This window comes from Pelobates fuscus, chromosome 3 (genome assembly GCF_036172605.1).
Source record: "Pelobates fuscus isolate aPelFus1 chromosome 3, aPelFus1.pri, whole genome shotgun sequence".
NCBI classification, from domain to species: Eukaryota; Metazoa; Chordata; class Amphibia; order Anura; family Pelobatidae; genus Pelobates; species Pelobates fuscus.
In genome coordinates, this window is record NC_086319.1 from 146,854,810 (window position 1) to 146,881,307 (window position 26,498).

At 40.4% G+C, this 26,498-nt stretch overlaps 1 protein-coding gene across 2 annotated transcripts in view; it reads right to left on the reverse strand.

Annotated features, from left to right (window-relative positions):
- Positions 1 to 26,135, reverse strand: part of FBXW11 (F-box and WD repeat domain containing 11) — a 96,576-nt gene extending 70,441 nt beyond the window's left edge. The window contains exons 1-2 of one of the 2 annotated variants that reach the window (XM_063447507.1): positions 25,957 to 26,135; positions 4,905 to 5,006 (exon numbers count right to left, since the gene is read on the reverse strand). In XM_063447507.1, coding sequence (XP_063303577.1) covers positions 4,905 to 5,006; positions 25,957 to 26,001 — 147 coding nt within the window. In that variant the 5' untranslated portion in view covers positions 26,002 to 26,135. The remainder of the gene's footprint in view (positions 1 to 4,904; positions 5,007 to 25,956) is intronic. The other variant, XM_063447508.1, reaches the window with a different exon arrangement.
- Between the last annotated feature and the right edge of the window lie 363 nt (positions 26,136 to 26,498).

The window sequence follows — 26,498 nt, forward strand, 5'->3', positions numbered from 1 at the left end:
TCCTCATAGAGAAGTATTGATTCAATGAAACTCTATGGAGGAGATTCTGATTGGTCAGGGCTGTGTTTGGTTTGTGCAACCGGCGACTCAGGGGCTCAAAACCGTTATGGCATTCTATGCCGCTGCAATGACTTTTAAGCCCATTAAATAAAGGACGGTGTGAAAGGGTTCAAGTTTAACAACTTGAAAATGCTAAAGTGAACATACTGTTATGTTGTCAGATGGGGCCATCTATTTGAAAAAGAAAAGAAAATGGTTTTCCTGTATGTCAACTGACAAACAGGGAAAGAACAGAAAACCAGAAGAAAAAAAATAAAATGATGTAGACCAAAACAATGAAATTATATATACACATACTACATAAATCAAAATAACTAGGCTACAAAGCCAATCAATCAAAATCTAACCTCAAGGTAGCCTACATACAAGAAATGCCATCAAAGTTAAAGTTATTGTGTCTAGTAAGAAAAGAGAGTCATTTACTTATACTCATATGTTCCATGCTGTAAGAGTATGCAAGAGCAGAAACGGAGTAAAAAAGAAATCTCAGCCCAGTGCTAAAGTATTCAAGCAAATGAATGAAAGTATATTTAAATAGTGACAGCAATATGTGAAAAGTGTACATCTGTATGCCTTTTAACTGGTTTGACTCTGAACCAATTAGTACTTGGTTAACGGCACCAGTAAACAGAATACCAAATAAACACTCCATATTAACCTTGCGCCATGCAAAGCAATGTGAGTGGCGCAGCTCTGGTACTAAATACGAGTTACTCTAACCCAAATAAAAAAAAAAAATAATAATTAATTGCCCTATGGGGCATTACTAATTGCCAACCCCCCCCAAAAGCCTGTAAAATTAAGAGTTTTCTGGAAGCACCCCAATTGGTTTCCATGCCCACGCTTACTTCACTGTAGCCTGTTCGAGGTTCTACTATCTTAGACAGCATGCTTGCATTCTGAGCCAGGGCAAGAGGAGAGAGGGGTTACACAGGAAAGGATTATAAAAAAAATAATGTGATGTTAAGGGTATAGGAAAAAGTGGGTGGGGGGAGAGAGAATCGACTGAAAGTTTAGAGGGGAGATACATGCTTCCTCTTGTAAATGCTGCCTACAAGGAAAAAGTTCATTATGTCTGCTGCCTGCGCAATGTGCACACTGACGACAAACAGTTTTTGGTGACTGATCTTCTTGGTCTGGGAAGACTACTTTTGCACCATGCATGTGCATGTACAGTAGCTTCACAAGATTTAAAGGAATTCATTTTTATTAATTTTTTTAATATTTATAGGCGTTCAGTACAGAAAGCAACAGCAAACAATTATACTATGATAAATCAATAGAAAGGATAGACAATGTAACCTGCCTGTCCCTGGATAACGTGATGCAGTAGGACGAGTCATGCTGCAGAAAACAAGCCAAACGATCCAGATTGTACATTAGTAAACATATGTCAATTACAAAGTCAAAAGAAAGAAAGGGTAATGGGAAGGCTCGTTTTTAAATTCCCCAAATAAGGAGACTAAGTTATAAGTTGGGTGACCAAAGAAATGTCCTATACTAGATACTAAGATGTCCAGCATTGTAGATGCAGCTAAGAACTTAACAGGTCTTGTGGTATTCGTGAGGAGCTTTGGTCTCTAGGGGTGATGTGAAAGTAGTAAGGGTAACAAGTTCCAGGGGGCAATATAGTTAGAACAACTATATACAAGTTATCGAAGAAGAAAGTAGAAGAGGGTACATGGTAGTGGAAAAAGAAGTGTGTGTGTGTGTAGGTGGGGGGAGGAGGAGAGAGGGGAAAAAAAAGAAGACAATGTTGTAATAAAAATGATTCACTCCCCATTGAAAATCAGGTTTATTGTCAAAATGCACAGACTTTGAGATGTTTGCAATGAACAAATCAAAACAGTACGCAATTGAAATAGCTCAACAAAAACAAATGCTTCAAGTGGTTTTCCCAAATTCGACTGAAAATGCAAATTATTACTTCTCGAGTCTCAAAATGATTCAACCCCCTGAATAGAATCCCTCACAACAGCACAAATATGCAAAACAGGTGTTGTCTAAAGCACACCTGATGCAACCAATCAAGGCTTAGTTGCACCAGGCGTGCTTAAGCTAGAACACTTGAAATACCTAACCTGGCTAGGGGTATAGAAACATAGAATGTGACGGCAGATAAGAACCATTCGGCCCATCTAGTCTGCCCAGTTTTCTAAATACTTTCATTAGTCCCTGGCATTATCTTATAGTTAGGATAGCCTTATGCCTATCCCACGCATGCTTAAACTCCTTTACTGTGTTACTGTATGTTGAGTATCATGTTTGACTGCATGATAGAAATATGGCTAAGTCAAAACAATGGTCCCCAAAGTTAAGAGAATATATCATTGCCCTTTACAAACAACAAACAGAATTCAGAAATATTGCAAATGTACTGAATGCTCCTAGAGACCTTTGGAAGCATAGTTTACAAGTTCAAAGTTGAAAGAACAGTGGTTACACTACCTGGATGGGGCAGGAAAAGGAAGCTATCAATGGCTGCAACCAGATTTATGCGAAGGCAGGTTGTGAAATACCCTCGAGTGACTGCAAAAGAACTGCAGCAAGACTTTGTGGCTTCCATCCATTACTGACCGAAAAGCACAAGAGAAGTCGGCTCCAATATGCTCAAAATCAAATAAATAAGTCACTGAAGTTTTGGGATCCTCTTCTGTGGAGCAAAACTGGAACATTTTGGCCCAATGGATAAGGAGTATGTCTGGAGGAAAAAGAATGAAGTATACACTGAAAAGAACACTCTGCCTACAGTTAAGCATGGTGGTGGCTCAGTGTTGCTCTGGAACTGGAAACCTGCAGTGTGTGGAAGTCAAAAAGGACTTATTGAAGAATTTCTAGTAGAAAATGGTGTGCTGTCTGTGAGGAAACTGAAGCTTGGGCGTCATTGGACCTTCTAGCAAGAAAAAACTCCCAAGCATAACTCAAATTCCACCAAGGCTTGGTTGCAGAAGAAGCCCTGGAAAATTCTACAGTGGCCAATCACCTGACTTGGACCCCATAGAAAATCTCTGGTGGGATTTAAAGAAGGCGGTTGCAACATGCAAACCCAAGAGCATTACCTAACTGGAGGCCATTGCTCATGAGCAATGGCATAAGATTCCTAAGGAACGCTGCAAGAAGCTGGTGTCTGGCTATGCATCTCGTTTATAGCAGGTCATAACCGCAAAAGGGTGCTCCTAGTAAGTGCTAAAGATGCTTGCCATGAAAGCTATGAATAATTTTGAGCTGGAGAAGTCAATTTGGGGAAACCTCTTGGGAGTCTTCATTGTATTGAGCGATTTCAATTGCTTTTGATTGATTTGTTCATTGCAAACAGCTAAAAGTCTGTAAATTTTGACAACATAAAAACAAAAAAAAGAAATTGAATAATTCTGACTACATCTTTTCCAGAAATAAGTAGCGATTTAATCCTGAGATAGTAAGGTTTACTTATGCACTAGATGGTTTTTAATGAACCAAGGATCCCAGATTCTGTAGAACATTTTTGGGGGTGTCATGTACTTGTGCAGAGATCTTATTCTATAGCCTCGTATGATTTACAAATGATTGCTTCCATGACAGATGCCTCCAGCACTACCCATAGCACCCCAATTGCCCTCTGAGTAGAAAGCTATTCTAGCTTTTAGTTTCAGGTGCCCTGGTGTGGGGAGAGCAACAAAGGCCATGCATCTACAGGATAAGGTTTAACCAGAAGATTTTTATTAACATGGTATTGACTTCAAACCACATAGGCTGGATTTTTAGGTCAGGTCCACCAACAGTGGATAAAGGACCACCTCGCCACAACCATTCCATCACCGGTAAATTGGGATTCGTGCATCCTAAACAGCCGTAGATGCGTCAGGTAGAAGCGAAAATGCATCTTATATGCTTATTCTTTGTGATTGACATCTTGATTTGATTTTTAATGCATCACATATATAATTCACCAAAAAATGGGGGTAATTTTGAACATATTGTGGTTTTGAGGAATTATGAACCATTACCGTCAGATTAAAAAAACAATTATGCCAATTTGTAAGAACTTTATGCAAAACAAATCCAATAAAATTTTAATAATGCATACCACAATTCAAACGTGCATTAATTTTTCTTTTTGTGATGGAGATTTATGATACATTCATACCTGGGATTTGGGTCCAAAATAGGAGCAGTTCACTCAAGGATAATGGACATTATTTCCATCAACTAATTAAAACTATTAAACTTAAAGAGTATATGAAGTTCCTATACCGGCATTTTTACATATATTTTTGACGTTTGTAACAGGTCTAGTTACCTATGTATTTGTTGCTTTTCTACGTCGCTAGTTGCAAGTATACACATAAATAACTACTAGAGCAGTGGTTCCTAATATCTGGCTTACAAAAGTAAGTTTTTTGCCTCCGTAATGTTGTTTCAAGTGACAATACCCATTTCACAATGGGAAAAATAATTAAGATTGCTGACAGTTGTAGTATTTATAATAGGAGCATGTGGTTTTGTCAAGTTTATTACAACTGAATAATGGGTCCGCTAGTTAAGGCCAAGTACATAATTTGGAAGATAATCTGAAAGATTAAGAACCACTGTACTAGAGCATTCTCATTAAACAATAATATGGTTTACTATTTCTGAGATTGCCATTTGTTATTTGGTATTCTTTACTATATAATGACGAAAACATTCAATCTATTTATATTTGACAATACCACTGAAGCATTTCAAACTATCAAAAAATAATAAATAAATCAAAATTAAAACAAAAAACATATCATGCAAACTAAAGAGCATGTTAACATTAATAAGTGTTGCACAGCACAGAGAACACAAATAACATGTACAACAAGTAATAAGAAGGGCACCTGGAGACATCTGACACTGGGCATGCTCTGCAGGCATCTCAGTGCGCACATGCTCTCAACAAGGTTGGAGCAGCCTAGCCACACAGACCTTGGCACAGAACACTGCAGGGTGACAAAAAGGAAGGGAGAAAGGAAGCAGTTAGATGCCACAAAATTACTTCAGGCAGGCAACTTACTACTATATTACCAATGATAAGAATGGACAAGAAATCATGCATGCTTATCAGGTCAGATCCTTTAAATAAATAACCAATTTTGAACCAGTTTGATGAACACTGTGTCCTGAGCAGGCATCATACACTAATTTGTCCTCACATCTTGTCAGGAATAACAAAAAAACAAAAATTTGATGGGTCAAAAATAGAAACTTGCAATAAATTGAAGTTTTCTAAGAAATAAAACCTAGGAGACAGTCTCTAATGATTTTGTGGGTGGGTATATAAAGATGGCGGCAAAAAAAAAAAGAGGAGATCTGTGACCCATATATTATGAACCACACATGCCAAAATTAACATTTGAGAAAACACAAAACAAAAAGATTAAAGGCTCTGAGATTTATCAAGACAAAACAAAGTGCTAAAGTTCTAAATGCCGAAATACATTCTATCGGTTTCCATGGTAATTTGTCCATATTTAGCACTTTGACCCTGAAATGCACCTGTTTTGCCTTGATAAATCTCCCCACTAGATGTCAATTTGTTTTTGGATGTCACCAAAAGACTTGACATTAGCGGTGATTAGAACCCTTAGATTAAGTGATTAAGTGTTAAGAATATAAACCTGTATTCCTTAAGGCTTGTGTCCCTGACCCTAGTTATATATCCCCCCAACCCCATACAAATAATAAAATAAAATGTTTTTACTTACATTCTATTCCAGTGCCAAGGCTCCTTCAGCGCTGCTTACCTCTGCTTTTCCCATATCGTCATGAAGAAGGCATGGCATCGTTCAGGGTGGTTAAAACCAATGCTCCTCAGAGATGCATTGGGAACCTGATACACATGCAAGCTTCCCTAATTGGGCATTTGGTTCATGTGATCAAATTTTAAATCAGTCATTGCAGCGGAAGTGCCCCCAGAGGATGTCAGTGTAACAGCCACTGAATGTGTGCTTAACATTTAAAAAGGTAATCAATGCCATTTCTGGTTTATGGCAATGTTTTACCTTAAATGGTTGAATTTTTAGGACCACTGTACCCAAGCCACTTCATTGAGATGAGGTAGCCTGGGTGTGACTTTAGTGGTCCTCTAAAGAAAGAGGCTTGGTGTTTACTTGTCCCCTTTTTCAATTCTGTGCTCCCCATGAAAAATATTTCTATAAATGAAAAAAAAAATATTTACTCACAAAAGGGAAAGTTTAATTGTTCCAAATTTCATGCAGAGTTTCATTTAAGTAGATATGTGTTTATATTATTCACAATAATTGTCAATTCAAATGCAGACATTTGGGAGTTCTAGCATTAGGGCTCCTCCAATTTAAAGTCTATTACCCATGTCTTAAGGTAATTATGGTTACATTCTCTTCATTGTAACCCATATCATTTGGTTAAAGGAACACTATAGGGTGGTCAGGAGCACAAACATGTATTACTGACCAGATAGTGTTAAAACCACCATTTAGGTGGCTTGCCCCTCCTAACCCTCTTAAAAAGTACCAAAATAAATAAATAAATAAATGCTATTTCCAGTCTGCCGGCACTGGCCCCACCCCTGAACTACCTCCATGGCTGACAGAATTTATCTCCGCCAATCCAATGCTTTCTAAAAGGAAAAGCATTGAATTGGCTGAAAACATTAGGGAGGTGGGTCAAGGCCAAACTCTGGCTTGTCCAATAAGCATCTCCTTCTAGCGATGCATTGAATTACTGCCCCAGGAAACACCTCCAGTGGCCACTGGAGATGTACCTAGGGAGCAATGTAAACACTGTCTTTTCTCTGAATAAGTGTTTACAGCAAAAATGCTGCAGGGACTGACTATAATCACAAGAAAAACTACATTAAGCTGTAGTTGGTCTGGTGACTATAGTGTCCTTTTAAACTAACATACTTTCTTCCTTTTTGCCTATTTCCCTATATTACTGAGTTTACTTTAGGATTTACTACTGTTAAGCAGCATAATTTGACCCAAACTGCTTAACAAGGTTAATAGCAGAAAAAGTAACAAAGTGCCAGTGAAATAAGTACATCAGCACAAAATGACAATTTTAGTCTACTATAACGTTCCCTTGTAGGGGAAAGTAAGAATAAAACTAGGGTGACTGCAGAGGTAACTTAAGAAAAGTGAAAAACAGGTCATAACTATTTTAAAAGGAACGCAGCACCAAAATAACTGTTTCTTCAGGACTATAGATTCCGTTCTAGCAGTGTGATCACTGCCCAACCTCTGTAAAATTAAACTAAATTTACTCTCCCTTTTTCCAGCACTGGGTATCTTCTGCCCGCTTTGCCTCTGAAGACATCAGCATGCCTGACGTCTTCTGCAATCTAATCCAATGCTTTCAACAAGGAAACATTGGATTGTAGATGCGCAGCCAAACAAATGCTGCTACTAGACAGCCACTAGAGGTGTATTTAACTCTTCAAAATGCCAATGTTAAAAACTACAGGACCGCTACAACCTGACCACTTCATTAAGATATTGGGGTCTGGGTATCTCAAGTGGACCTGTAAAGGGACACTATAGTCACCCAGACCTCTTCAGCTCAATGAAGTGGTCTGGGTGCCAGGTCCCCCAGGTTTCAACCCTTCAGATGTAAACATGGTTTACATTGCAGGGTTAATCCAGCCTCTAGTGGCTGATCTTCCTGACAGCCGCTAGAGGCGCTTCTGCAACGCTGGATGCGAAAAATCGCATTCAGCATGCAGAACGTCCATAGAAGGCGCATGCACATTCCGCTCCACTCGGGAGCCGACGCCGGAGTGGGAGGAGAGGTCACCAGCGCAGAGGGAGCCTGGCGCTGGATTAATGTAAGTAACTGAGGGGGTTTTAACCCCTTCAGCGCCAAGGTAGGGGGGCCCTGAGGGTGGGGGACACCTAAGGGTTGTACAGTGTCAGGAAAACAAGTTTGTTTTCCTGACACTATAATGATCCTTTAAATTATTTGCAGAGAATATTCTAATTTGTGTAGTTGGTGTCTTCTTATCTCCCTCTACACCATATTAGTGGGACAGGAGGCACATAAAGATGGCAAATCAGAAATCTCAGCTGGAGACCAGGAGTTTGACATCAATCAAACCCATCAATCTCAGGCGTCTGGTATAAATCCCAGTTGTGCACTAAAATAGAAGTCGGTATAAATGTGTGTATCCTGAGTGTTGCATTCCACAACAGGGTATGATCACTGGCATTGCAGTTGAAGAAACTCACTAAAATATATAAAATAAAAAAAAAACACAACATGTTACATGTTCTATGTCTATACATCTGTAAAACTAATTTGTACACAATTCCCTACTAATTATCAACCCCCCCTTCGACACATTTGAAGTTAAAGAATTACTAAGATGAATGGGGCATTGTACCTCTCTACATTATAAATCGGGTGAACACTGTGCAGTTGTTTGTATTGTACAAGGTCGCGCGTAAGTCCCTACCCATCCATATCTCTTATGTATCCAGTGTATCAATGTGCTGGATGGGAAGGGACTTATGGGCCACCCTATATGTAAATGCAGAAGAATGTGGGTTGTGTCATTGTAAGTTTAAAAAGAGAATACTGGTCTAGAGCATGTGTCTGCAGGTGAATGTAGTAACATATTTGCATCACTTTTCTCTCTCGCTACATATCAGTGGACTTGGAATTTGAAAGTAGATCAGATGCCATACTAATGTTTTGTACAATTTTCACCAGATTCCACCATATAAATTTTTCCCAAGAAATCGAGCCAAAATGCAGGTCCTTAGCTACTGATGTTCGTACAGCAAGCACTTTACTTTGTGCTGCCATAGTAGAAAATTGTTTTTTTTATTCATAGCATCCTGGAGAACACAACTTTCCTATAGGTAGGGTGGATTTCTTCCTTCCCCAATTGAGCAATCGGTACATCTACTTTAGGCAATGCTTTACATTTTTTGTCAGGCTTCTATAATTTGCGAAGACAGTCTTCAGAAAAATAATTTCTCATCTGAGAAGACTGCAGAGTCCACAGAGGAGGAGTTTGCTGGCTTCAGAACATAAATCCTTTCTATTCAATGCTTTCTCTTTCTACTTTTAGGAGAAGATTACTAGCCGTCTCAGGATGTAGAGCTGTCTGTGCAGATTGAATGGCAGCTGTTCTTATATCCAAACAAAAACTATTGCAAACAATTTTTGAACCAGGATAATAAGGAGGAAGCTTCAGACTTTTTGCTTCCTCAGAAGTCTCTTTAGAACAATTGCTACAAATTTTATTCTTGTAGCATGGGATGAGAGGAAGTGGAACAAATCAAATGCTTGGGTTTTGTCACACATTTCCCTTTTTCCAAAGCTTTATCAAAAGATTTAGAATTAGACATACTATATAAAAAAAAAAAAAAGCTTAACTCACTAAGGGCTATTATTTAGGCAAGAGACCATAAAATAAAAGCAGTAATGAGAGCACACTGCAACAGAACTGAGAACAACTGGCAAGCAGGTAGTTACACACCTGTGTCTTACAGTTAGATCTGGAAATATTTGGATACTGACGCAAGTTTTGTAAATACGCCTGTTCAGCAAAATAAATTCATGTTACAGTTAAATATTGAATATGGACTTTAAAAAAAAAAAAACAGTATCTTGGCTTTAATTTGAGGGTATTCACATCCAAATTGGAGGAAGGGTTTAGGAATTACAGCTCTTTAATATGTATTTAATATGGACAGTTGACTCAAAAGCCGTTTCAAGGACAGATGCAAGTTATTCCTTAGTTATATCTTCATCAATTAAGCAGGTAAAAGGTCTGTAGTTAATTCCAGGTGTGGCATGTGCATTTGGAAGCCGGTGCTGTGAACTAACAACATGCGGTCAAGAGAGCTCTCAATGCAAGTGAAACAGGCCATTCTTAGGCTGCAAAAAAAAAAAAAAAAAAATCCAGAGAGATAGCAGAAACATTATGAGTGGGCACATAACAGTTTGGTTAAGTCTGAGGAAAAAAAAAAAGGAATGCCCTGCACAAAAAAGCTTGGACATCCACTTGAAACAACAGTGGTGGCTGATCATAGGATCCTTTCCAGGGTAAAAACCAAGAAAGAAACCTTCAAAACATCAAAGCTTCATGAGAGCAGCTACAGAGGGTTCAACCACAAGGTACAAACCATTCATAAACCTCAAGAATAAAAAAAGCCAGCTTAGGATGCAAGATGGTGGCTTGCTCCCCAGAAAAGAGAGTATGGCCTAAGCACATCAGCAATGCCTCTAAACAATCGGCCGATGCCAATAACAGGCGAGCGGCAGCCAACGCAGGCTACTATATCTAGCGAACAAAAGAGAGAGTAGATGCTAATAATCCCAACACTAACAGTGTTTTAGGATTAGAGGCATCTCCTGGAAACGAAGATAGTGCTATGGATAATCTTAAAGGTAAAGATGAATACCAAATGGCTAATAGCAGTGGATATATGTCGCCAGATCAAACGCTCAAAAAATAATAGTATTACTACTAAATAGCCTCAAGAGGCTCCTATGTACCAAAAGTATAGAACAGGTCAGAATCACGTGTATATAGGTGTGGTTCAAAATATTAAAATTAAGCATTATTGAAATTGTCTAAGTATGAAGAGAACCACCACCAGTGTATCTCATGCCTATGATACACTGCAGAAAATCTCCTCAAAGTAACTGTTCCAAATTATTAAAAGCTACAAATCCTGATATAGTGTTATATGTTGGTTATTCCATACAGGATATCAAAAGTAGCAATCAATCCTTAAGGATACCAGAACATGAGATAGATCTCCACCATCTCAAATGAAGCAGAGGATAGTTTCTGAGAAAAAGTTAGTAAGAAAAGGAGGAGTAGGCAGTACAGGTTAATAAGTCAGTTTAAAAGAAACTGGCAGAATAAAATTAGAAAGTCTCTCTCCCGGGTAAACTAACTAAATAGACCTAGGAGCAGACAAGTTAGATAATAAAAAATATATACTATCATATTTAGATAGAATGTGCTAAATAAATAAGTACCTAGTGCCCATAACCCAGGAAGAAGAAAAATGCCCAACGCGCGTTTCGGTGCTAAGTGAGATGCACCTTCGTCAGGGGCTATATCTAGCGCAACTGAACGCTCTCTCCAGCAGCTAGAGGCACTATTTGACCGATTCTTGGCAACCCTTGCGGCATGTGTCGTTGAGATCCAACAAAACACCTCGACGGCTGATCGTGGGTGCAAACAAAAGGAGTGCCCCCACTGGGCATACCACCCATAAGCAGCGCACCTCACTATCTTGTTGGCCTACCAGAGGTGAAGGCCTCTAGGGGCTTGGCCCTAGTGTGCTGCTAACGCAGCAGAGGACCGACCACCGCAAGAGGTGAATGACCATAAGGCCCATCCGCACCCACATTTACAGGAGAGACTTGAACTCAGAAAGACCTCAAGTCTGTGGTTCAAAGGTGCAGGCCTACCCAAATGGATATGGGCAACGGGGATGCCCTGCTTCAGACACGTGCTGCTTCTGCCTTTCCCGTACCTCCTGCAGATATCTGTAGTATCCCAGTGGCTGGAATAGGCTGAAGGAACTAAAGCTGTTCACAGGCATACTGCTTGGAACCTACAGCCATACGCTTCTATTGGCAACCAGTCATATTACTTTTCTTTAACTCGTGGCATATTGTCTTTTCTTTTTCTTTCACTTATCCACTGTCCTAAAGCACGCTTGTTGCCTGAGGTCCAAATCCAGTTGTATACTCAATATTGTACGCACTTTTCAGCTACTCATCAAATTCGGTTTTGTGTTTTGACTTATGTGAACCACCTAAACCATCCAATTTTATACTTTCTCATACAAAATAGTTTAAGCGTGGTTTTAATTTTGAATTACTATTGCAAAAAGTGCAGTTATATATAGGGAAATTTTCAGCTACAACTGTAACGTTTCATACTATATCTACTATTAAGTCTTTAAATGGACACTCCAGGCCACTTCTGCCCATTAGAGTGTTCTGCGTGCCAACTACCACTACCCTTAACCCTGCAAGTGTAATTATTGCAGTTTTTATAAACTGCAATTATTACCTTGCAGGGTTAACTCCTCCTCTAGTGGCTGTCTACTAGACAGCCACTAGAGGGCACTTCCTGCTTCATAGCACAGATTATCTGTGCTAGAGCGTCGCTGGACGTCCTCGCGCTGTGTGAGGGCCTCCAGCGTCGCTCAATTCCCCCTTAGGAAATCATTGAAAAGTATTTTCAATGCTTTCCTATGGAGAGCTCTAATGCGAATGCCGTGCATGCTAATTAGGTCTTCTCTGCCGGCGGGCGGGATCAGTCTCGCCCACCGGCTGACGTAAGGAAGAGGAGGAGCGGCAGCGACCCGAAACCACCGCCGAGTTACATCGGCAGGGGTCTCAGGTAAGTGACTGAAGGTGTTTTCACCCCTTCAGAAACCGGGGATGGGGGACCTGCAGTGCCAGGAAAACAGATTGTTTTCCTGGCACTGGAGTGTCCCTTTCAGCTTGTAAGTCTCTCTATGCACACAAAAATAAAAATTATATTTTTTTTAAAAATGTAAACAAATTATGGTTGCAATTCCTAAACATTTCATACAATGTTTTTGTTCAACTCCTTGAATTAAAGCTGAAAGTCTGCACTTCAATTGCATCTCGGTTGTTTCCTTTCAAATTCATTGAAGAGCCAAAATTATGAAGATTGTGTCAGTGTCCAAATATTTCCGTACCTAACTGTATATCTTCCATGGCCCTGGAAAAATGTAAATTTGGCACCTGAAATTTAAAGATCGAATTACGCTCCTTAGAATGCATCGCAACCTGTACATGCGTTCAACTGCCAGGATCTCCCAAGCATGTGTGCGAATTGCACCTTTGCTACATCTGGCACGGAGTTCGGCAGAAGTAATACAAGGTGGAACGCAGCGAGGCCCAGAGGCCCCTGAGAGACCTCACTTACCCCTCGAGCAGAGTCCTCTTTGGTCTCAGCTGTCTCAGATTGTCCCTGGAACAAAAAAACGCAAGTACCTATCCAGCCAAAGGCAGGCAGAGAGCTGGAGTTATGTGAGCAGATTGTTGTTTTATACCCAAGAGACGTGGTAGAGTAGGAGGAGCACAACTTTTAAATTTCTAGGTGCACTGACTCATATCAGGACTATGAAAAGTAATGTGAAATTGGAGTTTGTGCGTGGGGAAAAAAAAGAAAACTAGAACCACCAAATGGGGCCTTATTTGTGATAAAGTGGCTAGATGAAGAAAAAAAAAAAAAACACCACTATTGTGAATACTTTTAAAAAGTATATGCTATAATGGTGGAAATTTTATTACACACGCTGCCATGGTCCCTAAAATTTAACATCGGAGAAGAAAATTCAACAGATTTCCATTTATAAAGACTGAAATGAGCAAGCATTTTATTTGATCTAATAACTTCCCAAAACCCCCATAAAAGCTGTACATGGAGGGGGGTACTGTTGTACTTGTGAGATATCACAGATATGAGTGTTTTACAGCAGTAAAATGTATAATGATGAGGGAGGTGAGGGGGGAAGGGTTGTGAAAAATGAAAATAACAAATATGAGCACAAACTTTGGCAAGGGTTTGTGACTAAGTGGATACTTAAAAAATAATAATAAAAAAAAAAAAAAAACATCCATGGTGGTCTACGTTTGCAAATGGTTTCAAAAGTTTATGTTGCAAATTTCAATGTGTAAAAATTGAAATGGGCAAGACCTATATTTGACCATGTAACTTTCCAAACCCCATAAACCCTGTATATGGGGGGCATTGTTGTATTCGTGATCAACACAGCAAATATGTGTATTTTATGGCAGGAAAAGCCAACAGTATTGTGACATTCACAGTTAAAATGTCAACCAGAACTAAAATTCTTTATTTCTCCCTTTTTTCTTTTTTTAAAGATTTTATTCATATCAAATGGTGTTTCATATATAAATATTTGATGTGAAATTAAATCCCCATTTTTTTTCTAAACAAAATGATATACAATAAGTGTGGATGCACAAAAGAGGTAAATTATGGTTGAACAACCATATAGCTGAAATTCTAGGTTTTGTTTTGGTCAGTACAATTATCTCGATCCTTAAAGGGTTAATCCTTGTAGTCCCCTCCACCATGGTCTAAAAGGAAAATTTTAGGGGAAAAAAATAAAATATATATAAGGGACACTTCAACATTACAAATATGAAAATTAAATTATAATGTTAGTGTGCCCCTGGTCCCAATTAGATTAATGAGCCCTATTATAATTTAATCTTTATGATTAATTGAAATTCCAACGCAAAAAGATGCCATAAGACAAAGTACTGAATAGTTTGAATAACAAGAAAAAGGAAACTCAAAAGGCTAGAAAGTGGGGGGAGGAAAAGACACTCCCGTATCCCACTGCCGAGCCTCCAGAGTATAGAGGTCACCTGGACTGGTTAAAAGGGGGTAACCCTGGATATTGTAGAAAAAAAGAAAAAAAGAAAAAAGGGATGTCTTATATAAAGACCGCCCAGAGGGTAAATACCCAGTCCAATCTCAACAGTAGTGTAATTGCCAAAAAATAAAAAAGCCTTTATTGAAATCTATTAAAAACCTGGGTTATCAGTGATGGACAGAATAATACTGGGAGAAATATGTATGGTAGAAACAGGGCTAGTCAAGGGCCTAATAGCCAAAAGGAACCCTCACAAAAAACGGAGAGGGGATAGAAGGCAATATGTACCCCCATACATAACTCGGGTAACAAAGCAGTAGGAGAGAACAGGGAAAGGGAGAAACACACACTCCCAACCAAACAGTAGTGCTATGCTAATACCCCATCTCCTATAAAACACCTTCGTGGGTGTTCTAATCTAAATGCTGTCATAACATCTGAAGCCCCAGGTTACACACACATGCTAGAAAAACATAAATGAAAAAGGTGCTCAGAGCAAAGTGCTCAAAGAGTATTAAAAACACAGAAGAACCCGGCGTACGTTTCGGCGTAACCACACGCCGTCCTCGAGGGGTACCAGCAGTGAGCAGAAACTGTCCGGGTGGTAAATTTATACCTTAAGCTCATAAGCTTTATTGTAATCACCTGTGATTGTGTCTAAGCTGCTCTGGTCCTCCTGCGAATGGGGCTGTGGGGGTGTGGTGTAACACACCATAGTGTCAGCCCACATTTCTATGTCAGAGGTGGCCAGAACAGAAAGCTGAACATAATCAGGTGGAAGGGAATTAACCCTTTGAGTGCCCCGCCCGGAACAGATATAAATGGATACTTACTATGTCTAAAGGGCAGTATCCATAGCTTAACAGTTAACCCTTGGAATGTCCAAATTGTGTCATATAGGTCAAGTATGTGGATTGATTCTTATGGCTGTATTGTGTAGCTTTAGTACAATTAAAGAAACAACTTATAACCGTTGTAAACCAGTAAGGGATAAGTACAATGGCTATATGGGCAATCATACACAGAAGCCGACAATTATTTTATTGCCACTGTAAATAGTAACCCATTAGCTTTGCAAACACAAAACAGACCCCTAAACTCTTAGACCTATAATACAAGTAAAGTGAATGGACATATGAACACCAAATATAGAAATAAATAAAGAATATATACATATATACAGGCATAACTTAAGATACCATTTATTATCAGAATTATTGCAGTACTTTAAATAAACGGGGAATATGAAAACCCTTCATTTAACCCCAGGGGAGATAGCGTTTTGAGATGGTAAATCCAAAACGCCTCTCTTTGTCTTAGTTTTAGGTCCCAGTTTCCTTTCCTAGGAGGCTGTGGTACATGTTCAAGACCCATGAACCGGATGCCTGCCGAGGAGCGATTGTGATGTAGATCTAAATGCCTTGAGACGGGTGTTTCCAAACGTCTCTTGACAGAATTTACATGTTCACGTATCCTTAGCCTAAAGTGGCGAAAAGTCTTGCCTACATATTTTAGGCCACAGGAACAAGACAGTAGGTAAACTACTCCTGTTGTGTTACAATTAAAGAAGGAACGTGGTTTGAAATTCATTAAGCACTTGCTGTCAGAGGCCCTCTTGGTAATAAACGGGCATGCACTGCAGTGACCACATTGGAAAGAACCCATTGGTAGGTATTTTTGAAAATAACCTGACGGGGACGTAGTTGAGAGGTGACTAGGTGCTAGGATATCTCTCAAGTTTTTGCCCCTCCGTGCTGTAATTGAAGGGAGTGACGGCAGAATTTCCTTCAGATGCTTATCTGATTGGAGGATAGGCCCAAATTACAATAAAGCTTATGAGCTTAAGGTATAAATTTACCACCCGGACAGTTTCTGCTCACTGCTGATACCCCTGAGGACGGCGTGTGGTTACGCCGAAACGTACGTCGGGTTCTTCTGTGTTTTTAATACTCTTTGAGCACTTTGCTCTGAGCACCTTTTTCATTTATGTTTTTCTAGCATGTGTGTGTAACCTGGGGCTTCAGATGTTATGACAGCATTTAGATTAGAACACCCACGAATGTGTTTTATAGGAGATAAGGTATTAGCATAGCACTACTGATTGGTTGGGAGTGTGTGTTTCTCCCTTTCCCTGTTCTCTCCTACTGCTTTGTTACCCGAGTTATGTATGGGGGTACATATTGCCTTCTATCCCCTCTCCGTTTTTTGTGAGGGTTCCTTTTGGCTATTAGGCTCTTGACTAGCCCTGTTCCTACCATACATATTTCTCCCAATATTATTCTGTCCATCACTGATAACCCAGGTTTTTAATAGATTTCAATAAAGGCTTTTTTATTTTTTGGCAATTACACTACTGTTGAGATTGGACTGGGTATTTACCCTCTGGGCAGTCTTTATATAAGACATCCCTTTTTTTTTTTTTTTTCTACTGAATAGTTTGTCTTATGTTCAAATACAATTATCTTGCAGTAGGAATACAACATTCCTGCTCTGTAGAATTTGTATTTAATTCTTACCTATGAGATGCCGCATCCTGCGAATGAAGTTTACTCGCTCAATGCAGCAGGAGCTCCTCTAATGGTTAAGTATGACAGCCATTAGAGGCGTGTTTTAAAGGAACACTATAGTGTCAGAAACACAAACATGTACTCCTGACCATAGACATAGAACACAGACGCCGCACGTCTATGGCATTGTGTGCGGAGCGTCGAGGAATGTGGGCGCCATCTTGGACCGGTCGCCACTCTACTGAAGCTATTGAAGAACCCTTAGAAAGTCCATCTCACAAAAGGTAAGTGAAGGACTTGGGGCACTTATAGTCCTTAGTACCCCTAGTCCTAGTCCTTAATACCCCTAACCCCATGTCATTAATACCTCTACTGTGTTAATACCCCTAACCCCAGCACACACAGTCCTTAATACCCCTACCCCAGCACACACAGTCCTTAATACCCCTACCCCAGCACACACACAGTGTTAATACACATAGTGTGCTGGGGTAGGAGTAATAACACTGTGTGCTGGGGTAGGGGTATTAAGGACTATGTGTGCTGGGATAGGCTGGGGTAGGGGTATTAACACTGTAGGGGTAGGGTTATTAAGGACTATAAGTGCCCCAAGTCCTTCACTTACCTTTTGTGAGATGGACTTTTTAAGGGTTCTTCAATAACTTCAGTAGAGCGGCGACCGGTCCAAGATGGCGTCTGCATTCCTCAACGCTCAGCACACAATGCGGCATCTAGGTATTCTATGTCTATGCTCCTGACTCTATAGTCCTGAAGTGGCTGTTTAGATTACCGCCCCACCTTCGATCCCAGTAGAACATTTTTATTTATTTTTTAAAGATGATTTTACTCACCTTTTCTCGAACGCTGTGGCAGTCTCGTCATTTGGGCCCATCTCCATGGCTGAGATCTAATCCGGATCTTAGCCAAACCAATTTCTTTGCGCATGCAAGACAAAACACCACTTTGCCCCAGTCAGCATCTCCTTACAGAGATGCTTTGAATCAATGCATCTCTAGGGGGAATATTCAGCATCTACATATAGAGCTATGGAGAGGCTAAACACCAACGTTGCACACAGTGCAGCACTAAATTATGAAGAATCTCTAGTATCCGTATGAGTGACTGTCACTAGACCAGTTTTTTTGGGTTTTTTTTTTTTGTTTTTCTATGAAAAAGTAAAATTTATGTTGAAAAGCCAGCAGGGACAGACTATAGACATCAAAACCAATGTGTCTCTTTAAACCTTCCATGAAAACATTGTCCTTTCTGCAAAACAGCATTATTTTTTTTTTTATTTGAATGGTTAAACATATACAACTACTGTACTCAGACCTTTATTGAGATGAAGTGATATGGATGACTTTAGTGCCCTTTTAAGTTGGATTACTTTTAATAAAAATGCATTTGAAGGGGGGGAAAAAATATCTAACTATAGTTTTCTATTTAAGATACATTATAGTCACAAGGTTATCCAGCATGAAATACAAATTAGTCATTTAGCATGAGGCTGCATAATTATGCAATATTTAATTTTTTTGGTAAATTAGTTCAACGGATCCAATTAATCTGGACTTGTGTCTACAAAGAGAACATGCACTTTATCACAGCAAATATGTTAGAAAATATAAAAAGTAGATGCAAAAAAAAAAAACACCTTTAACTTATAGGGACATCTAAAGCTCTGTAACTTCCTTAAATGCTTTAAGTTCAGTGAAAAAAACCTGAATCTATTGGTATGCAAATATATGTACACACAATAAACACCATAAAATATTTCTCCAAATACAAGTAATTTATATATTAAACTGAAGGTAGTATACCTTGCAATAATTTCATTATTATTTAGGTTTTCTAATGGTATATAACAAAATAAGCTGTGATATAACCGTTTAATCTGAAAAGTTATTTCAAAAATTTAATTTTTATCTGGTTGCAAATATTAAAAATTATAACAACCATTAGGAATGAGTCTTAAGGTTAAAAATCATGATTTAAAGCAACACTCCGGGCACCGTAACTTCATAGAGATTAAGTTATGGTGCCAGAAGGTCCCTGACTCTGGCTTACTTTTGGGAGTTATATCCTTTGTGAATGTTTCAACCCCAGAAACTCCTCTCTAGCATAGTTTCTCTCTGCAATTTCCACATCCACATCCAGAACAGGAGAATGCGAGAGCTGCCAGACAAGGATGGCACTGATTGTATTAGAAGAATCAGCTGATGCTCCAAGTCAATTAATAGCTCCCTATTCAGAAAATCAGCTTCAAAAAGTACCTTTTTCAAGCAATTTTCATAAACATATTTTATGGTGCCCAAACTGTTCCTTTAAATCAAATTGTATTGACTAGTGCAGGGATAGGCAACCTTCGGCACTCCAGATGTTGTGGACTACACCCCCCATAATGCTCTTACATCCACGATGCTGGGAAATCATCATGGGAGGTGTAGTCCAAAACATCTAGAGTGCCAAAGGTTGCCTATGCCTGAACTAGTGTTTTAAATCACCTTAAAGATACACTACACACTAGACTGCACAAATGCAAAAAAAATAAAAAAAATTGTAAAATCACAGTTTAGTAGAAATACCCCAATGAAAACATGCATGCGTTTATTATGCATTTTCTATAAACAGTTTGCAAAAGTTGCAGATCTCATGACAACTTCTATCAACGATTTGCTTTTGATCATTTCATAACCTTTTAAAAACCATAAAAAAAATGCAGTTATTAAAAATTAACCTTTCATTTGGGGTTCAACATAACCAAATATTTATGAAAATAATTTAGCAGCAAGATACCGCCATACCCTGGACAGGGTCCCAGGTAGGGACCTTTATACTACATCAACCCTGGACCAAAAATCTTTCACGACTTACAAACCACACACAGTTGGATCTACCAATTCACATTAGATCAAATCCTCCCCCATCTGAGCTTGGAAACTAGCAAGATTAAAATTTAAACTCAGTCACGGCAAGACCGGCACAGGATGGGAAAAAAGGTGAGTAAAAATATCTTCACCATGCGATCAGAGGAGGGCCAGTAACCTAAACAGACAGTGTCCCTGAAAGACACATCAGACACACGCATTTGAGCACACATGCAATTTTTTATTTTTTTTTACCATTTATGTCCACCCAGCTTCTCTACCTTTGGGAGAGCTGGAGTGGACCATTTCCGTGGGGGTCTAGTGGGGCTTGTGTAATCTTCAAGCTCTTCTTGCTCGGCACATGAGGAAGCAGACAAATACTGCAGGAAGATTTCTGGTCCCCTGGCCACCCGGCTCCAGGTTCTCCTGTGCTGACAAACACCCAGGAGGTGCCAGGCCAAAATTAACAGTCTCAGCCAATCCAATGCTTTCCAATGGGAAAGCATTGTGATTAGCGGAGATCATCACTTCTGATGATGTCAGTCAAAGAGGCAGATCAGTGGTAGAGCCAGCACCAGCAGACTGGAATAAAGGTAAGATTGTACTATATTTAGGGGAGGAATAGTGTTGCTAACATTATTGGGTCAGGCAGAGCTCAACAATTCCCAGGCACCAGAGATGTGAGCCCTTTAAGCCAGCCACCCGAGAGAGCATTAGAGCCGCCCGCGATGAGGAAATTTGGAGCCAGCCGCCATGGTGATCAAGGAGGCAGACAGCTCAGGAAGCAAGGAGGTAGCGAGCAGTAATCTACCTGCAGCTTCTCTGTGCTCCCTTGCTTGCTGTTCAATGATGCCTGGAGCCGGAATATGACGTCACTCTGGCCCTTGCATCACTACAGAAAGCGAGAGAGCAGAGAGGAGCTGCAGGTAGATTACTGCTCTCTCAAACGCAGGAAGAGAGAGCAGCCCCACTTGCCCACATAGATAGATACCAAAAAGGTTATGGTGGGGTAAGGGAAAAAAAAAATGTGATTACAAACCCCTTCCACCTGAAGTCTATGGATAGTCAATACATTGTTAAACAAAAATCTGCACACCAGTCAAACCGTAAGACTTTCTTTTCCCACAGAAAAATCACAAATTTACAATACTCCAAGTGAGGTCTCACCAGTGTTCTGTACAATGGCATGAGCACTTCCCTCTTTCTACTGCTAATACCGCTCACTTTACAACCAAATATTTCCTGCTGCTCTATTACATTGTCGGTCTACCTTTAAGTCATCAGAAATAACCCTAAATCCCTTTCCTCAGATGTTGAGGTTAGGACTCAATCAAATATTCTATACTCTGCCCTTGGGTTTTTACGTCCAAGATGCATTATCTTGCACTTATCCACATTAAATGTCAGTTGCCACAGCTCTGACCATTTTTTTAGTTTACCTAAATTAGCCATTTGGCTTATCCCTCCTGGAATATCAACCCTGTTACATATCTTAGTATCATCCGCAAAAAGACACACCTTACCATCAAGATCTTCTGCAATATCACTAATAAAAAATATTAAAGAGAAAGGGTCCAAGTACAGATCCCTGAGGTACCCCACTGGTGACATGTTAAGTGTTTTATAGCAGTAAAATGGATAACAACTATGATATAATTAATGAAAGTGCAGCCTTTGTGTGAAAAATGAAAAAAACTAATATGAATGCTAACTTTGGCCAGGGTTTGTGACCAAGTGGCTACTACAAATGACTGGACATACCCCATTTTGAATACCCTGGGTTGTTTACTTTTACAAATGGTATGCCATGCTGGGTTAATTTTCATTCCTGGACTGCCATACAGTTCCAAAGGCAACATAGCCCAGCAAACCAAGCTGGTAAATTTCAATGTGTGAAATTAAAAAGGGGAAAGCCTTATATTTGATCCTGTAACTCTCCAAAACACCATAAAATCTGTACATATTGGGTACTTTTGTACTTGTGAGACATCGCTGAATACAAGCATGTGTAATTTATTGAAGCAAAAACAGTATTATGATATTAACAGTTAAAATGCCATGCAGAACTTAAAAAAGTTAAGTTTATTCAAATTAAGTTATGTTTCATATATAAATATTTGATATGAAATGAAAGCAGTTTCTCCTGAACAAAATAATATATAATATGTGTGGGTGTACTTAAAGGGACACTATAGTTACCTGAACAACTTTGGCTTAATGAAGCAGTTTTGGTTTATAGAACATGCCCCTTCAGCCTCACTGCTCAATCCTCTGCCATTTAGGAGTTAAATCCCTTTGTTTATGAACCCTAGTCACACCTCCCTGCATGTGACTTGCACAGCCTTCCATAAACACTTCCTGTAAAGAGAGCCCTATTTAGGCTTTCTTTATTGCAAGTTCTGTTTAATTAAGATTTGCTTATCCCCTGCTATGTTAATAGCTTGCTAGACCCTGCAAGAGCCTCCTGTATGTGATTAAACTTCAATTTAGAGATTGAGATACAATTATTTAAGGTAAATTACATCTGTTTTTTTTTTCATGCAGGCTCTGTCAATCATAGCCAGGGGAGGTGTGGCTAGGGCTGCATAAACAGAAACAAAGTGATTTAACTCCTAAATGACAGTGAATTGAGCAGTGAAATTGAAAGGGAATGATCTATACACTAAAACTGCTTTATTTAGCTAAAGTAATTTAGGTTACTATAGTGTTCCTTTAATATGAAAGACTTGAATTATGGTTGAACAGACACATAGTGGAAATTCCAGGTTGTGTTTACGTTTTGTTTTGATTACAACTAACTCTGTCCTTAAAGGGTTAAAGTAGTAGTTTTGGTGTCTAAATCCTGACACTGCTGGCCCTTCAATGTAAACACTGCCCTCTCCGAGAATTGCTCATTGTAGACTAATAACACCTCTAGTGCAATTACAGGTCCTTTTAATTACAGTGCTGCAGTACCTACATTCTGTGTCTCCACGCTCTGCAGAGAGGCACTAAATGTTCCCCATAGAGATGAATTGATTCAATGTGAAAGCATTGGCTTGGTTGAGATTATCAAAACGGATTATCTCAGCCACGGAGGTTTTTATTTAATGGGTCACTATAGTCACTAGAACAACTAGAGCTTATTGAATTTTTCTGGTGAGTAGAATCATTGCCTTCAGGCTTTTTGCTGTAAACACTGTCTTTTCAGAGACAATATGGCTTAGATGGCTGTTAGAGATCCGTCCTGGCTCATGGCTGCCTAAAAGGCATCCAAACATTCAGTATCTCTTCCCTCTGCATGCAGAGACTGAACTTTCCTCATAGAGATTCATTGATGCAATTAATCTCTATGAGGAGATACTGATTGGCCAGGGCTGTGTTTGAATCATGCTGGCTCTGCCCCTGATCTGCCTCTTTGTCAGTCTCAACCAATCCTATGGAGAAGCACTGTGATTGGATCAGGCCACCACTTCTGCTGATGTCAGCACACTTTTCTTTCTTTTTTTTTTTTTTAAGACAAACAGCATGCAGAGTTACAGCTTCTGGCTTGAATACAGTAAGATTTTGCTATATTTATGGAGGCATGAGGGGCCCAGGGGGGCTAGATGGTGGTTTTAACACTATAGGGTCAGGAATACATATTTTTGTTTCTGACCCTATAGGTCCACCCGGCCTCCCTTTCTTTTTGAGTGCTGGAGTGAATCTTTTAACTGGGGTCCAGTGCGGCTGCTGAAATCTTCAAACTTTTCTTGCTACGCACTCATGTCGGCGCCGAAGGGAAGTCATATCCTGGCATCACAGCAGGACATGGCACATAGGAGGAGGTAGCATAGCAAGAAGAGCAGGAAGATTTCAGCTCCCTCGCTCCTGTGTCCCTTGCCGCTGAACGGGCTGACAAATTCCAGGCGCCAGAATAAAATTCCTAGTCGCCATGGCGACCTGGCATTGGTCAAGCCCTGCCCTAATAATACACATATTTTGTCTATGCTGTAAGTTATGATGAAAATAAAAAAGTGAAAAAAAATTCCAACATACAAAACACACACTGTAAATCATGACAGAATACATCTCAGAAATGTATGCAATATTCCAAGCCTGAATAACAATGATGGAATAGCAAATAAACCCTAGGCCAATACAGATTGGGCCACGTGTGGCAGATTTTAAGGGGCAGCAGAATTCTTTTTTTTTTTTTTTTTAATCCAATAGGTTAACTTCGTGGCTTGATTTCATTATTATGTTTCTTTGTTTTTGTAAGGATTACACCAAAAGACTGCCTACACAATAGCCACTACAACATTTTAGGAGTAATTCCTAGATGACATACACCAAAATCCCTGTGTTTTGGGGATTATATAGAACACAGGTCCATCACAAACACAACATGCCTCATTTAACTTACACCTGTTTCATATGTGCATTATTTTACTGTACTGCACTGTAACTTTCTTTACAGTTCTATTTTATTCAGTGATGTGGACTTTGTATCATCTGACATCTGGTACATGCAGTTCCGGGCATCTGAGACAGTTTGTTTGGACATTTAGCCCTGCAGTGGTCAAGCAGCAGGGCAGCTATTGAGAGGACAGTATTTGTGAGCACTACACTCTTAGTCCCTGTAGGACTCAGTAGATGCTAAAACCGCAGCTCTGGCGCTTTCTAGTGCATCAGAAACCACAGCCAGCACACAGAGCAAGAACACTACAAATAGAGCCAGCACACATGACAGACACACACACGCACAACATACATCCAGCACGCACGGGCAGAACATGACATACATCCAGCACGCACAGGCGGAACACACCAGACACACACACACACCGCACACACGCACGCACGCACGCACGCGCACACACACCAGACACGCACGCGCACACACACCAGACACGCACGCGCACACACACCAGACACGCACGCGCACACATGCACACACACACACGCACCAGACACGCACACACACCAGACACGCACACACACACCAGACACGCACGCACACAAACGCACCAGACACGCACGCACACAAACGCACCAGACACGCACGCACACACCAGACACGCACGCACCAGACACGCACGCACCAGACACGCACGCACGCGACACACACGCACCAGACACGCACGCACGCGACACACACACACACACGACACGCGCGCGCACACACACACGACACGCGCGCACGCACACACACACGACACGCGCGCACGCACACACACACGACACGCACACCAACCAGACACACGCACACGCACACCAGGCACACGCACACCAGACACACGCACACCAGACACACGCACACCAGACACACGCACACCAGACACACGCACACCAGACACACGCACACCAGACACACGCACACACGTATTTTTCCAAATCAGTATTTTGGCCTATTTCTTATAAAATGTATCTAATTTTTTTGTGAATAACCCTCCAAATGCCACGGTCTAAGCAGGGTCCCCAAACTTTCCAATTTAAAATTTGTGTCAGGACAACATTTGTATTAATTATTTTTCCCCTCTCATATTCATATTTCTGAAAATGAAAATAACGTGAATTAACACACCAAATGTGATAATATTTCTCAATTAAATGAAAGAGGCTTATTCAAATAAAATAATTTTACTAAGGTGGCCCTGCTATGCACATGCTTTCTAAACAGCACTAATTAAAGAGCTGAAATCCAGACGTCGTCTTGTCTATGGATCTCATTTGGTTTGAACGATACTAACAGGGTTCTGCCTGGAAACAAGGATCCTCCCCGCATCTCCCCTTAACCCAGGGCCTGCTAACTGGAAGCTCACACCAACAAGGCGGAGGGGGAGACAATGCAGCTCGCTCCTTCCCTGGCATTAATGATCCTCCCAGTAACCACACCGATACTGGGATAGCAGCCATCCCCCTACAGCCATCAGTGCGTGATATTACACCCGAGCTGTGACTGCGATGAGGCGGGGTTGGCAAAGCGGACATTTCTCCGAATCATCCTTTGGGAGCCCGATTAAATGTCTGTCCGGGCCTATAGACCGAACACATAGCTCGCGGTACCATTCAGACATTACACACACCGCAGGCGGAGCACGGTGAATAGGGAGCTAAGGGGGAGCACTCAGCCGATGGCAGGTTATCTATCAAACTCACCATCAGTTCAATTGTCTTATCCTCTATCACTGAGTCCGGCTCCATGTTTTCAAGTCACCGAGGCAGCTCGCTCGCTCTCTCTCTCCCCCACCCCGACTCACACAGCAGAGATGTAAACGGAAGCCTGACGCAAGCGGTGGCGGCGACAGCGGCGGCTCGCTAGGTCATGACGTGATGACGTAAAAGGTTAGCCGATAGCTCAACTCACACACCGGATGCCTGGGAGTGACGCAGCGGAATTCCGAGTTCTATGCACTAGAGCGCGCGCGCGCCTGGAGAGGATTAGGGCTGAGAAAATGTCGCCATTTTCGAAAAGATCCATATGAAATATTATAATATAGTTTATTGTGTAGCTTATTTAGAGAGCAAAAAATAAATAAAAATAAAAGAGCCACTGGTGATTTCATATAGTTTTACTAATTCCCAAGGAATGAAAGAGCAAACTCACTGTGAGGGTCTTATTCTATTGATCCCAGACAATGAAAACTCGGGCTGTGTCCATGTCTTGCCATTTCAGGACTAGCCCGTAAAAGGCAGAATGC